The sequence below is a fragment of the Sylvia atricapilla genome, chromosome Z (genome assembly GCF_009819655.1).
Source record: "Sylvia atricapilla isolate bSylAtr1 chromosome Z, bSylAtr1.pri, whole genome shotgun sequence".
NCBI lineage: Eukaryota > Metazoa > Chordata > Aves > Passeriformes > Sylviidae > Sylvia > Sylvia atricapilla.
In genome coordinates this window covers 82,212,367-82,226,925 of record NC_089174.1, presented here as the reverse complement: position 1 = coordinate 82,226,925, position 14,559 = coordinate 82,212,367, and the positions used below count along the sequence as shown (strand labels likewise).

At 40.1% G+C, this 14,559-nt stretch overlaps 2 protein-coding genes and 1 long non-coding RNA gene across 3 annotated transcripts in view; 2 read left to right on the top strand and 1 right to left on the bottom strand.

Moving 5' to 3' along the window:
- The window catches only part of CRHBP (corticotropin releasing hormone binding protein), a 477,084-nt gene that overhangs the window by 149,193 nt on the left and 313,332 nt on the right, over positions 1 to 14,559 (top strand). The gene's annotated exons all lie outside the window — the stretch shown is intronic.
- The window catches only part of PDE8B (phosphodiesterase 8B), a 74,442-nt gene that overhangs the window by 54,474 nt on the left and 5,409 nt on the right, over positions 1 to 14,559 (top strand). The window contains exons 11-19 of the mRNA XM_066340010.1: positions 2,990 to 3,041; positions 5,969 to 6,046; positions 6,901 to 6,977; positions 8,143 to 8,307; positions 9,075 to 9,120; positions 9,554 to 9,689; positions 10,884 to 11,082; positions 12,023 to 12,240; positions 13,206 to 13,341. Coding sequence (XP_066196107.1) covers positions 2,990 to 3,041; positions 5,969 to 6,046; positions 6,901 to 6,977; positions 8,143 to 8,307; positions 9,075 to 9,120; positions 9,554 to 9,689; positions 10,884 to 11,082; positions 12,023 to 12,240; positions 13,206 to 13,341 — 1,107 coding nt within the window. The remainder of the gene's footprint in view (positions 1 to 2,989; positions 3,042 to 5,968; positions 6,047 to 6,900; positions 6,978 to 8,142; positions 8,308 to 9,074; positions 9,121 to 9,553; positions 9,690 to 10,883; positions 11,083 to 12,022; positions 12,241 to 13,205; positions 13,342 to 14,559) is intronic.
- Positions 4,648 to 14,144, bottom strand: LOC136374607 (uncharacterized). The gene is made up of 3 exons (XR_010745933.1): positions 13,893 to 14,144; positions 9,577 to 9,627; positions 4,648 to 4,894 (listed from the first exon to the last, which is right to left on the bottom strand). It is a non-coding gene; the product is annotated as an uncharacterized lncRNA (long non-coding RNA).

The following is a 14,559-nucleotide window of genomic DNA, read 5'->3' as shown; positions in this document are numbered from 1 at the left end:
CCCTCATCAATGCCCTGAGGATCTTGTACTTCTCCATTTCATGATTGCTGCAGCCCAGGCTGCCCTTGAACTTCACGTGCCCCATAAACCTTGCCTTGTTAGTGAGAAAAAGGGAAGTTAAGAAACAAGTCTTATTTAAGGACTTGTGTCCAAGGCATTTATATTCTCCTGTACTGCTGAAAAGTACAACCCATTCCTTTTTAGAGTATTGGTTCATGAGAAGCCACTGGTAAATTAAGCTATAGACCTGGGGAGATTTACACATTCGGTGATCCCAGGAAATATGGCCATCAAAAGGTTCTCCTTTGGATGAGGTAGATAGAGAGGCAGATAGAGAGGTCTGCCACAAAGGTTGAAGATTGTAGCCTAACAGAAAATATGGTCTGTGGAGATTCAAGGTCCCTTGGGGAAAAAAAGAAGGTGTATCTGACAGAACTATGTAATTGTTGTGTTTCACTTCTGTCACAGAAATACCTCATGCCTGCAGCAGGTCCTGGACAATGCAGTTTTCCTAATATCCATGCCTTAATACTTGGAGCAGTAGAGTATTTCCTTACAGTAAAAAATAGATTCCTTTTCAAGCCACAGATCAATCTTTATGGAAGGATAAAAGGAAATCAAATGAAGTATTTACTTAAAGTTACAGAGCAGTAAAAGCTGTCATAATTCAAATTTTGATGCAAATGTCTAATGTTTCACTGTATCAACATAATTTTAAACAGCTTGATCTCATCACTCCGACAGTATATGTTGACTTCAAAACATTCTTACATCATTATACACTGTTTCGCCTTAAAAAATGTTTATGTGTTTTTTGCAAGCACCAACAGCCTCTGTAAGGGAAATCAGATACCACTGGAATCTTCATGTATTTCCATGCCAGATTTATCATACAGAAGAACCTAGCATGTTAAATTTATGCATGGAAAAAAATCTAAAAGAGCATTGAGCATTCTTACAGTGAAGATTTATGAATGGGGATTGACTTTCATGTGACTATTCCCATGTGCTGAGCCTAGGTAATTATTAATACTGCCATTGTCAATTTGAGACCTGGCAGGATAGAGTCCAGTGTTTTCACATTCATAAATTTACAAGAGAGGTGTTGTTTCTTTCAAGAACATATTGACCCAAGATTAACTGTGTAACTGCCCTCATAACTTACCTTACATGGCTCTTTCAGGACATGCCAGCAGAAGGGGAAGAGAAGCATTCAGAACAGAAATGTGGTTTATTTTTTTAGTACAGCACTTGGAGGACTGTGCCTCTTGTTTCTGCCAGTTGTGCAGTAGACAGAGATATATCCATTGGCTTTGAGAGAAGCTCCAGTATGAGGCCAGAACAAGCAGTTCTGATGCCTTGCTTCACAGTACTGTACTTGATGAGATTTCATTAACCTTACCCTGTTTGGATGAGATTAATTCTCTAAAAGTTTCAATGTGGCTACAAGAGGTGTTCAAGCTTCTAAATTTTTTTTGGATGAAGAGTCAGTTCTTACACTCCCCTGAACAAGATTTATATGGAGCATAAGCAAAGGTTTCCCTTTCTTGTTTTTTTTTTTTTTTTATTTTATTTTATTTTTATTCATTACAAAAAAGCCATGCCTGAATTTTATGGGGGTTTATTCCTTTCCATTTTCCTCTCTTTTTTTTTTTTTTACCCTCTTTATCTGCCTTCCCCCCCCCCCCCCCCCAAAAAAAAAAAAAAAAAAAAAAGGTGTGCAAGAATGACAGAAAAGAGAATTTGTATTATTCTTTTCCTTTCTTTCCTGAATAATCCCATGAGGACCCTACAGCATGCACTGTCACAAATTGATACAGACACTAAGAGCACACAAGTACAAACTTTGTTGCTCTCCTTTTAACTGACAGGTTGCACCATGGATTTCATGCTTCCATGCAATCTGGTGCTTTGCTACAGGCAGGTAATGGATTTGGTCAGAGGAACCAGTCACCATATGACAGTAATGAACTCCCAAATATTATGTATACTGAATAACGTGCAATTACAATGTCAAGCACTGACAATTATTCATCTGAAGTAAGAGAGTATGGGTATCTCCTCTAGAGACTGCAGGAAGAAAAGTAATACAGTATTTCTAGTCTTCCTCTGTGACTGTTAGCTATACTTAAATACATCACACACCAATTTTCAAGGGATAACATGAGGAGCTTCCATTTCTGGTCAGTTTTCCTATTAACAGCAAAATATTTTCTTCTAGTCATGTAACAAAGGAAAGAGGTGAGGTGATTAGCAGATATTAAACTGTCATGAACAGGACAGTACTTCTGTTTTTGAGAAGAATGAAAAAGCAGACAAACATTTAATCTGTGTTACTGCAGACTATATAATAGCTGTAGATTTTAATTTATGGAAATATCCCATCTAAATTCTAAGAAAGCTTGAAATACCTACTGTTTGAGCTACCCAAGATGTTTCAGAAGCACAAAGAATTTAATTTTTGATTCAAGAGAATGATTTAAAACTACTTGGGAAAAAAGGTCTGATGAACAACACCTACCTCTACCCTTTATTTTCCAGAAAGTGGGTTTTACAAATGAGTTTTCTGAAGTCCAGTTTATGAGTGACCCATGAAAGGATGCATTCAAAATTAGCTTCAACAGTTCTAAGAAAACTATTTTTAAAGCACAAAAATATTGTAGATTTTTTAAAATTTTATTTTATTCTTTCAGGTTCATGGGCTATTTGCACTTAAAACACTACCCATATGACTATCAGTTCTCTTGTAAACATAAGCATTAAACAGGAATTCAGTACATACAAGCATATCTGTGATTTTCTGCATGGCATATCTGTTTGCTTTCATATTATTTCTTTACATCTAATTACACCTGAAGAAGAGTGTTTGCCAAATAATTTTTTTAAATAGCTGAATGAAATGTTTGGTATGGACAGTGTTGAATGCAGCCTGTTTAAAGGTTTTTTGTTTTCTTTTTTTCTTACACATATATTCTACTCTTATCTCCAGCTCTACAAGAGTCACCGTGAGGACAAGTACACAGGAGACAATTCCCAGTCAGGTTAGAATATTACCATTTACCTCTACATTCTGCTGTGCTGTAGGTGGTGTTGGGGTTCTCTGCTTGTATGAATTGTTGTCTCTTCTCCCTGTCTGGTCAGTGGTCAGAGCTGATGGCCAAGGAGAGATGGCAGCTTCCTCTGATCCCACACTATGAACTGGACTTGTAATCATCAATAACTGAGTCTCCTGTGCAGATCTCTTGCTGTGCATTTGAAATTCAGATGCACTGCTCTTTGTCGTATTAAAACACTGTGTTTGATCCTGTGGCTGGTGTGCCTTGGCGCCTCTTGGTGTTTGAAATGTGGAATGTGCTGGTCGTGCCAGCACACCTGCCACAGGGTTTCCAAGTTTAGGATCCGTCAGCAGGCCACTGGTTTGGCCCCAGCACAGGCTAAGGAGTTGTCCAAGGTGTCCAGGCCTCAGCAACTCAGTTCCAGCCAGCACTGAGCTGCTGCAGTGTGTCTGCAGCCCTTGTCTCGTGTCTCAGGTAGCTTTGCTTACCTGCAGACCGCACACTCCAACCTTCCTTGAGTTTTGCAGAGAGCTTTTGACTAGAAGTGTGGAGCATATGGGAATAATCCCTTCCTCCAGTGCTATGTGGTGTTAGGAATACCACTTTTCCCTGAAGAAGGAGGTACTTAAGGCCAGTTTAAAGCTTGTAACTCTAGTGGTCTGAGCCAGACTGATGTCTTTAATTGTGAGTGAAAATGCTCTCATGACTTGTTACCTTCTGGCACCTGAGGCCTTTCCTGCTAGGAAAGGTGAGACAACATTGCTGTGCAACTCCAGGCAGCTTCTGGTTTTCACATGGGAGGAGGATATAACATACTAAAAGCATGGGACATGACTGCTTGACATCCCCTGCTCTTTGAAGGAGCCTAAGAATACATACAAACATCTGAGAGCTTCGTGATGCCAAATAACAATGGGCAGGGGCAAGAAGAGACAATATGAAATTGGCTGCTCTCATTCCCATTGCTGCCACTGGAACTGATCCACAGTATGCTAAACCATTTGCTCTTGTATCCCTATAATAAAAGCAGATTTTCTCCTCACTATTTCTTTCCTGCAAACAGGAAGGTGAGGAAGCCCATAAATTAAGCAGGATGCTTGTTATGAATTAACACATTTATATTAGCTTACTAATGTTTTAGGTTTGCTCATTTTTGTGACATATTTCATCAAGACTGGGAACCACATTGATGTCCATCCTGTCCATCGGTGTCCATCCTGTGACACCACATTGATGACTACAGTGCAGTGAAAGTAGGCAGTCTCAGAGTATGTGATGTAGGTTATCCTTCCCTGCAGTCCATGGCTGTGCTCCAAGAATAAATTTTCAGAACCATGGGTATATACCAATTTGTGACGAGCACAGAAAGGTAATCCACGTGTACGGTGCTGTTTGCAGTGGTGTGATTCATAACAATCTGGATGATAAGATTTTCTGATCACCAGGTGAAGGAAAATTTTTTACGTAGGCCTTTAAATATTTACAGATGAAACTATAGTACAGCACAGAGTAGCTTTGATGCACCTGTGACTCTTTGGGTGGCACTGGCAAAATTTCTGACTTGCTAGTTGGTATTTAACACAAGGAGAGTTGTTTTGTCAGCTGTAGCCACTCACAGCTATATTTATGTGTAAATGCTTGCTCCCACTCAAGTGCCTTATGATAAACTCATCCAAATGTTAGTGCAAGAATGGCGTTTGTAGGAAGAGTACTGTCAAATAAATAAAATTATTTAATGTGCATTAGTTATGCCTTGCTCTTAGGTGTCAACAGAAGAAAATGTTTCCGATTTCTCCAGTTCAGACTACAACAAAGACAACCCAAGCTGTCTTAAAAATCTGTGATAGAAAAAGAAAATTGTGACAGAAACTATTTCAGTAATTTTCAGGACGGATCAACTTTTAATTCTAGAGAATAGCATGTTACCATTTTACTTTGCTAGAGAGGCTGCATACATCCTGTCTTGTGACATTATCATGAAAGTTAGTCTTTCTGTTAAGAATATCAAAGTCATGATACTTTTGATTCTTCAAATGGTTTTATCTGCTTTTGAAAGCTTGCCAGGGTCTCTGATCCTTGAGTGGCATTTTAGGTACCTGGGAATAGGTACTATTGATACTCTTGGCAAGTGGTGAATGGATGCATGGTTGCTGTTTTTAAACATAAGGGAGAGTGCAGACATTAATGTTTTGGAGAAAAATGAATTACTGGTTTTTTTAGGTTCTTTCCTGGCATTTCATCCAGCTTTTGAATTTGAGTGGATGTGGTAATTTCTCTTGCTTTAGCAAACAACAGTTTCAAGAATAACAGTTTGCAGCATGGCTGACATTCAGAACTATATTGATTGTTTAATCATTCTCAGCATGTTGAATTTTCCTTAAACACATAAACACAGAGTACAAATAATCACTGCAAATAAAAGCAAAAGCTGCCTGAGTATGAAGTATGCTTTGGCTTTAAGAGTGTAGACTGAGATGAGACTCTTTTCAATTTCCAAAATTTTAGGTAGTTAAACTGTGGCTTGTTCAGTTGTCAGAGAGCAAAAAGAACTTACACAAGGGGTTCAGCCCACCTGCCTGAGATGTCTCTCCTGAAGCAGGATCTCTGATAACCTTGGATGAGGACAGCCTGCAAGACTGCTGCTTTTAGGGAGCTGTAAGTTAGGTGAAGCAAGTATCCTGTTCCATAAGTCATCTTGACTTCCTTGCAAAACACCATGCCAGGTGACTTCAGACAAGTTGCTTTAAATTGATAGACACTGAGTTCCCTGTTTTGATGTGCAGAAATTTCAGTATTTCCCCCACTTATGCGTTATTGTTAATACCACTTAATTAGATTTCAAAAATTTTAGATGTATAATTTGTAGAGGTTTTACTTGATGCATTTTTAAAGCTTTTGTTTTGTACTTACAGAATCCAGTTCTTACAAGTGCAAGAACAGAAGGAAAGACTCAGTTGATGTTAAGTCAATAACATCTCAAAGTAGTGATGGTAAGAAATCAAACTGTTTGCATAATGCTATAAATATACATGAATATATATTCATCAATAAATAAAGAACAGACTTGGCTTGGGCAATAAAACTGCAGAACAAAAGAAGAAGCAAACAGATTCACAGCTGATTAAACAGAGATTACTCAATTTTTAAAATAACTGTTGTAAAATTTCTTTCTGATTTGCAAAGCAGTGCCCCAGCATAAGTACTAGCATTGCTATACAATGCATGGCAGAGCAGAATACCTTCATGGGGAGGAGGAGTGACTGTGCCCAGGGACAGCAGCAGCCTGCTAAGAGTGTGTGGTGAAGCATTAGTGCCACCTTTCTTAGAAAGCTGCAGCTTGTGCTCCTGAACATATTTTTGGCTTATTAATGTTTAACATGAAGGAACCTATTGCTGCTGGTTACTTGAGAGCAGTAGTTCTACTGATCCCATTTGTGACTGCCTACTAGAGTGGGGCAGTGGTGGCAGAGATTTCTTTGTGCCCCTCTGTGCAGTGAGAGAAGCACTGCTTAAGGAGAGCAGTAATGGTTTTCATTAGAGCAGCTGCACCACCAAGATGAGGGACACACACAGACTTATAGGAGGAGCCATGTATGACAGAGGTCCATCGCAATCAAAGGGCATGATGAAGTGAAGGATGGATGGGAAATCTGACAGCAAAATGAGGGGTGGCTGCCAAGGAAGCAGACAACAGTACAAGAAATGAAACAATGAAGAACTTGCAGGGGGAGAGATACAGAAGAAATGGGACACGAGGCTGTATTTTGTTGTGCTGTGCTCCAGCCTCCTGCACTCTTCAAAAGCTGTCATCTGACTCACACGCTGTGGCTCTCTTTAATGGCAGCTCCAAGTTTACAGACCCGACGGTACTCTTCAATGGCACGGATTCATTCCATGACAATAGAAGCCCCTATCACAAAGGTGAGTCCTGAGCACTGACTTTGCCACAAACTCCAGAGTTTCGAGTTGCACTCGTAGGGAAGTGTGTAGTTTCTGAACAGACAAAGCAGAGGCTTCCTGCACTTTGCATTTAATAGAACTAATAGAAGTGATTTTTTTATTACCACTTTCTACATCTCATCATGGCATTCCAGGTGCTAGTCATAATGAAGAATATTGAGGGGAGAAGAGTGCCCTTGCTAGATGCATGGCTTCTGGCAGGAAGGGGACACTGCTCTGTTGGGTCATGTGTGAGGAGGAGGATGTTCTTCCAGTCTCACTTTTGTTCTCTCTATTGATATTTATATGATACCATGCAGAAAAGGGAGCACCTGCACCATCTTCTGTGTTCCCCACTTTCTGCAGCACACCAGGGTGTAACACTTGTAACACACCAGGGTGTCATGTATCTTCCACGTTCAAACCATTTTTTCCTCTCGCCCTATCTTTCTTGCTATCAAACTCTTACTTCCCAGCACCACTGTGACTGTAAGAGCAGCTGGTTCCTTTCCTTTTCCTTATCCTCCACCATAACCACAGGGAGGCCTGTGGTGGCTGTGCAGCAGCCTCTGGCTCCTGGAGGACAGCACTGGTACTTCCTTCTTGTCTTTCTTGGCGGTGCCAGGAGCAGTCACTGCTGCATTTCTGGATTATGACTGAGGCACAGTGTGGGTTTCAAAGAGACATCCACTTCTCCCACAGCCCAGCTATTTCTGCTCTCCACCCTTCATTTCTACATGGAAAAAACTAAGTAAGGTTTTACATCTGGTATCAGGATACCTGGGTCACATCCAAGAGTTTGTTTGTTTGGGTTTTCCTCCAGGGATTGAATAATTTGTTTCAGAGCAGACCTGGATACAGCTGAAGGACTAGGACACAGCTAGTTTCTGGTCCACCCATCAGCAACTATTTCAGATACTTCACACCGTTCTACTTCCACTTCCCAGGACTTTGCTAGTTAAAAACAGAAGATGAATACCAGGAAATCTGAGTACAAATTTACATTTTCAGAGTTGTACTTCAAGGTTTATGGGGAATTACATTGCATTTGATGAGAATTACCATAATCAGGACAAGAATAAAAAAATTATAATAAGAAAAAAGTGCCATTCACTTTTCTTTGCCTGCCTCCTTAATCTGCTTTCAGGTTATTAACATAATTAATGCTGCCCAAGAAAACAGCCCAATCACAGTAGCAGAGGCCTTGGACAGAGTTCTGGAAATCCTGCGAACAACAGAACTTTATTCCCCTCAGCTAGGTACCAAAGATGAAGATCCTCACACAAGTGATCTTGTTGGAGGTCTGATGAATGTGAGTAAAATTAGTAAAGATGAAATTGCTGCTATCGATGTCCTCCATCACAGTTCAGTGCTCTGCTGTGTTAAAATTTCCCAAGCAATGGGAAGGGGACTTGTAATTCATCACCATTTCAGTTAAGTATTTTGGCCTCTTTACTAGCAGTAATGCAGGATGTGGTAAGCTATGGCCACATCTCAGTCCACTAGATGCATTCATCTTCAGATATAAGTGAACAGACTTGCCATCAGAAACTATATCCAGTCTCTCAGAAGATACTGAAGGAGATACTTCATAGAAACTCTAAAAGCTTATATGGGAGTAGCAGGATTGCTCTATAGCTGGTCAAGTGAATCAGTGAGGTCAGTGAGGTTGTTTTAATCAGGTTCTAATCAGGTCCTGTAACAGCAGCAAGAGACAGACCACCTATCCATTTTAATGGATTTACTCATTTTTTAATAGACACTGAGCTAATCCCGACCAAAATAATATAAAGAAAATGAAAAATAAATTATAACAGCTGATTTGAGTGATGAAATCCTGCAGGTGCCAATGAGAGGGTCAAGGAGGGTGATACAGTGTATTTAATATCTTTTCTGCAGATTTCATACCAGCATCCTAGCAATCCTCTCATGTTTGTTTTGAAAGACCTTAAAACAAGGATTATGCTATAGTGCTGCAATAAGAGCAGTTTATTACCCAGGAACAGTACCTAAAGTGCATGTAGTGTTTCTGCAACTAGTGATGCCAAAAAACTAAGATAAACTTGCTTTCTTTTTCAGGATGGCTTAAGAAGACTGTCAGGAAATGAGTATGTGTTTTCTAAGAGTAAGCCACCATTTTAAACTTCCCTTTGCATGTGTGACTTCTTTTATGGATACTGCTAACATACAGCTCCAGGCTTATTTGCAGTGGGCTTTTTGTCTCTGGACATGGTTGTGTAAATGACAGCGGCACAAGTGTTAGGCTGCCTCTATTTTGGTGTTGAAACAGGCTCAAATAATTAAATAATGCATTTCAAAAAGTTAGCAAAAAACCAGATTGTCACTCAAACAAATGTTCACTGATCTTTCTGGTTTATGTTCAAATGCTCTGTAATAAACCTTTCTATTATAGGCATCTACAGACTTTTTCCTGTAAGGGAAAAAAGTTGTTTTTCTTGAAAAAGAGTTACTTTCTAAATGGAATTCAGAGGACGGGCTGTGGTAGTGTAGAGGGAATAACCCAGAAATGTGTTAATTCCCAAATTCCATTTCAACAGATATCAACCTGAGCCATACTCACCTTCCAGTGCCAAACACCATCAGTGATGTTCCACCCTGTATTGCAGAGCTCCTTGATAATGAGGAAAGTTGGGACTTCAATATTTTTGAGTTGGAGGCTGTTACAAATAAAAGGTACTGGACTCCTTTCCCTGGGTGCCCAGAGAAAGTTTGTTGAGGAGATGTGGCTCTGGAAGAACTGAAGCAAGACACAACAAATCTGTGAGAGCTGTCTTGCATGATTCACATCCACTCTGTCCAAATGACACTGTTCAATGTAGTCTGATGTTGCCACATGCTGGATGCCCTCCAGATGGCCCTTTTTCTTGCTCATGTGCAGATGATGATGCTGGAAAAAGCAAACCTCTCCACTTAAATTATCCCACAATTTGGGAAGATCTAAGGCAACTGTGGCTTTTGATTATAGGGATAAAAAAATGGGATGGAGGATAAACCAGTGATAGGATCAACAGATGGGGATTTTAAAGCTTATAATGAAAACAGACGTCAGCAGTTTTGAGGTCATGCAGACTGTAAAAATAAGCACATCATCCAGAAAGAAAAGTTGTTTTCATTCCAAGATGCAAAGAATCAAACAGACTACCCGTTCTTTTGTATTCTCTTTGCATAAAATGACCATTTTTGAAATTTGCATTTGCCTAGTTTCAATCTGCAGATGTTTGGTTATGCCTCTCACAGCTCAGAGGCTCTTCATCTTGCAGGAGTGAAAAATGTAACTGATGGATAGGACTCTCTCACAAGCAACACAGAGTAAAACACAACCCAGGGTGAATTTGGATTTAAGAATCAAAAATCTTAGAGGTTTTACTCTGTTTACTGTTTCACACATGGGCTTCCTGGCATTGTAAAACACACACATACACACACACACACAAAGAGAAGTTTACAATTGACATTTCACTCTTTTTTTGGCTTAGCACTTTTTAGCTTTTGGCATGTGCTCATGTCATCTTCAAAGTCTACTTTTTCTCTTCAGGAAAAAAAATGGATTTTTTTTGTGATTGACATATACTAAACAAGAAAACGGTCTTTTAAGATGTTTTTTTTCTGAAGCCACAGGAACTGCCAAAACTCTGATGGAACTGTACCATTTCTACAAAACACATTAAAATAATGTCTGAAAGGATAATAAATGCAATCATTTGCAACCTTGGCCAAGCTTTTTAGAAGTTATAGATATGCAATTTAAAAATGTTTAACCTTACCCACCCCTTTTAAAACTTGTGGTTTCTTTGTTGAATGTATTGCTTTTAGACCATCACAAGTTCCTATTTTACAGCCATGCTTCTCTCTTCTATTGTTTTTCAGGCCATTAGTGTATTTGGGCTTAAAGGTTTTTTCCCGGTTTGGGGTCTCAGAGTTTTTAAACTGTTCAGAAGCAACACTGCGGGCATGGCTGCAGGTCATTGAAGCCAACTACCACTCCTCCAACTCATACCACAACTCCACACACGCTGCAGATGTCCTACATGCTACTGCCTTCTTTCTTGGGAAGGAGAGAGTTAAGGTAGAACCATCACCTAGGAGTTCTTTGGGCTAGGATTTCAGTATGTTAGGCAGTTTATATGTGTCACTCGTAAGTCAGATGTTTAAATAATGGTCCTGGCTTCATAAACTATCTCTGTCCTTGAAGTCTTCCTGTGTTGCAAGCAGGCCCACACAGTTTCTCTAGAGTCTGTTTATACAAATTTACATTTTTAAGTAGCAATGATGGAGGTGGGGAGGGAACCTGGCTCTTTTCTGTCTCTTGTTAACTGCCTGTAGGTAACAGTTCTTAATAAAGCTTTGCCAAAGCTTTGGAGAGGCAGGTGTGAGCTATTCTCCCTGGTTCCCAGCAACAGGACACATGGGAAAGGATCAAAGCTGTGCCAGGGGAGGTTCAGACACTGGACACGAGGAAGCATTTCTTTACTGAATGGTTAAATACTGGAACAGGCTTCCCAGAGAAGTGGTTGATGCCATTACCCTGTAAGTGTTTAAGGGGCTTTTGAACAATGCCTGTAATAACATGCTTTAACTTGAGTTCAACCTGAAGCGGTCAGGCAGTTTGACCAATGATCACTGTAGGTCACTTTCAAGTGAAACAGTCTATCCTATCCTATGCTAAAACATAAGGTGTGTAAGGGCAGTCAATGCAGATGCATTCAGGCAAGCATACAAAGGAAAAGGAAACCACTAGGTGATCTATCCATTGAATAATTCTGTGCAAAGATACTGCTTAGGTGACAGCAGTGTAAAAAGCTTCATTAAAGGAAGTGTATTTGCATAAGGGTAAGAGTGGAAGTTCTGTAGTAGGTGATCTATGGGCATCCAGTGAATGGAAAATGACGGCAAGGAGGTAGGATCCCTGCTTAATTTACATTTGTGTAATTGTGGGTACCTGGAAATTATCAGAAAATATTTACTGTAATTTTTGTGCCAATTATATTTTTTCTTTCTTTCTGCAGGGAAGTCTGGACCATTTAGATGAGGTAGCTGCATTAATAGCTGCCACCATTCATGATGTAGACCATCCTGGAAGGACCAACTCCTTCCTGTGCAATGCAGGCAGTGAATTAGCTGTCCTTTACAATGACACAGCTGTATTAGAGAGTCATCACACAGCACTGGCATTTCAGCTTACAATGAAAGACAGCAAATACAACATTTTCAAGAATATTGATAGGTGTGTCTGTTGGACAAGGGGAGTGTGTCCATGTGTGGACTGCTTATTTAACAGTTTTGGTTTGGGGCAAATTGAGTTCCTACCTTCTAAATAAGAATACATATTTAAAATACAGATAATAAAATTTAACCTCCTCTAGAATCCTATGTAGATATGACTTATAAAAAGGTTTTAATTTCCTCCTCACCAGACCTGTCTTCCAACTTGTATTTACTGGAAGCTTAGAGAGATGTTTAATAATCTTTTATGAATGGCATTAACTTGGTCCAGTTAATGAACTCAAGGCTGCATCCTGGCCTACTGCCTTTTAATTGAAGGAGCCTGGGCATTACTTTTTTGGGGTATGTTTCATACACCATCAGCTAGATGCTGAATGTTGTGTCTGCACAAGGTCCTATGCATCCCAGCACTACTATGTTCACATGGAATGGACAGGGTGGTAGCAGAGGACATGGATCCTTGTGGTTGGCTGGGCACACAAGTAGCCCAGGAGTTCCCACTGCATGACTCTAGCTTTTGTAGGGACAAGGTGAGAGAGAAAAGAGCTCTGAAAGGGAAAAAGCCTGACCTCAAAGAGGTAATTGATTCATCTACCTCCCATAAGGCTGTTGTTTTTGAAAAACCTGAGATTTGCATTTTAAGCTAACATACTAACATACAGCACGATGGACACATTGGTGCCATTCCTGGAGAAGTTATCTTAGTCTTACAGCATTATGAAACTGAGCTGTAAATTTTTGTTGACTTCATAGGATTGATTTTGGTTAGGTAAAAATAACAGAGTGGGGGGAACTCAGAATGGCATGATCTTGTCCATTCCTCCATCCCTGGACTGTTCCTAACTTTGAAGGTGCCAGGTTATGGCTGAGCCCCTGAGCAGTGTTTTGTAGTGCTGTGTGGGCAGGGAGGAAAGGGAAGAGCTCTGTCTGGCCAGCTCCTGAGCAAGAACTCTTTTTCTTTCCTAGAAATCGCTACCGGACATTGCGCCAGGCCATTATTGACATGGTTTTGGCAACAGAGATGACAAAGCACTTTGAGCATGTGAACAAATTTGTGAACAGTATCAACAAGCCTATGGCATCTGAGGAGACCAGCCCACATGTAAGTGCTTGCAGGACTTTATGCCTTCAGGCATTTCAGTGAGGTTCTTCCCAGATAACCTTAAGTATTATTTTCATTCACCTTGCATTAATTTGCATCGTGGTAATGCCCAAATGACACAAATGGATTTGTAGCTTCACATATCAAAGTGTGAAAAAATATGCTTCTTCTCTTTTCTGCTCTTAGTTCATTTAAACACTTCATTTTATAAGCCTTGTGTTCAAAGCCATCTTGTATTCAGGAAATACATGGGTGGATGTTGTTTTACATGGAAAATTCTGTGCACAGAGCCAGGTTGGCACCTGTTCCTCTGGTCCCATCTCCAAACAGTGGGATTTGTCTAAACCTAGGTCTGTTACTGAGGAACCTCCTCGACAGTTTTGTCTCTGTGTAATCTGGAGCCTTCAAGCGTTGAGGAATAACTTCCTGAGACCTCTCCACTCCTGATTGTACCAGAGATGTCCAGGCCTTTTTGTGTAACAGTTACACACCCTAGTGCTCCACCAGGGATTATTTATTAAGCTGCCTCTGAGTTTCCCATCCTCTCTTACCTTCTCTTGCTGCCTCTTGAGGCTGAGCACCCAGGGCCTGACCAGGTTCTCCAGGGCAGTGTTACCTGAGGAAAGACTATCTTAATGCTCCTTAGTGAATATAATGTTTTGTGGGAAACGTGCAAAAAAAAAAAAAAAGATCAGACAAACTGAAGGTCAGCAATGCTAAAACCAAATAGAAGTATCTTCTGTTAGCTATCCATGATTGGTCATTGTATTGTAGACTGTTATGGGTACCATTTACAACTTTAAGAACAGCATTCTGTCAGCTGAAATTACCTGCTTCTAGGGACTGCTGAGCTCCACTCTCCCAGCAAAATGAGCTGGAAATAACAAATGCTGCTGAACTTATCTCACAATAAATGTGGAGGACAGAACCACTTCACTGCAGACTTCTTGCCTTCCCTCAGTATTAGGTTGTTCTGTTCTTTACTGTTAATAGTGGCTCTTTCTGGTTTTGGTCTTTAACAGCAGTTAAGGTACAGGGTTAACTTGACAGCTCTTTGCTGGGCTGACCATGCTGAAAAAGGATTAACTGCTAAACATAAAGTTAGAAGATTAATGCCTGAATTGGCAAAAGTCACTACAAAATATTTCCCCATAAGCCACAAAGATATTAATTTAGTTGTGGTGGCAAAAAAGTACTTACATTCAGTTTTTGGCTAAA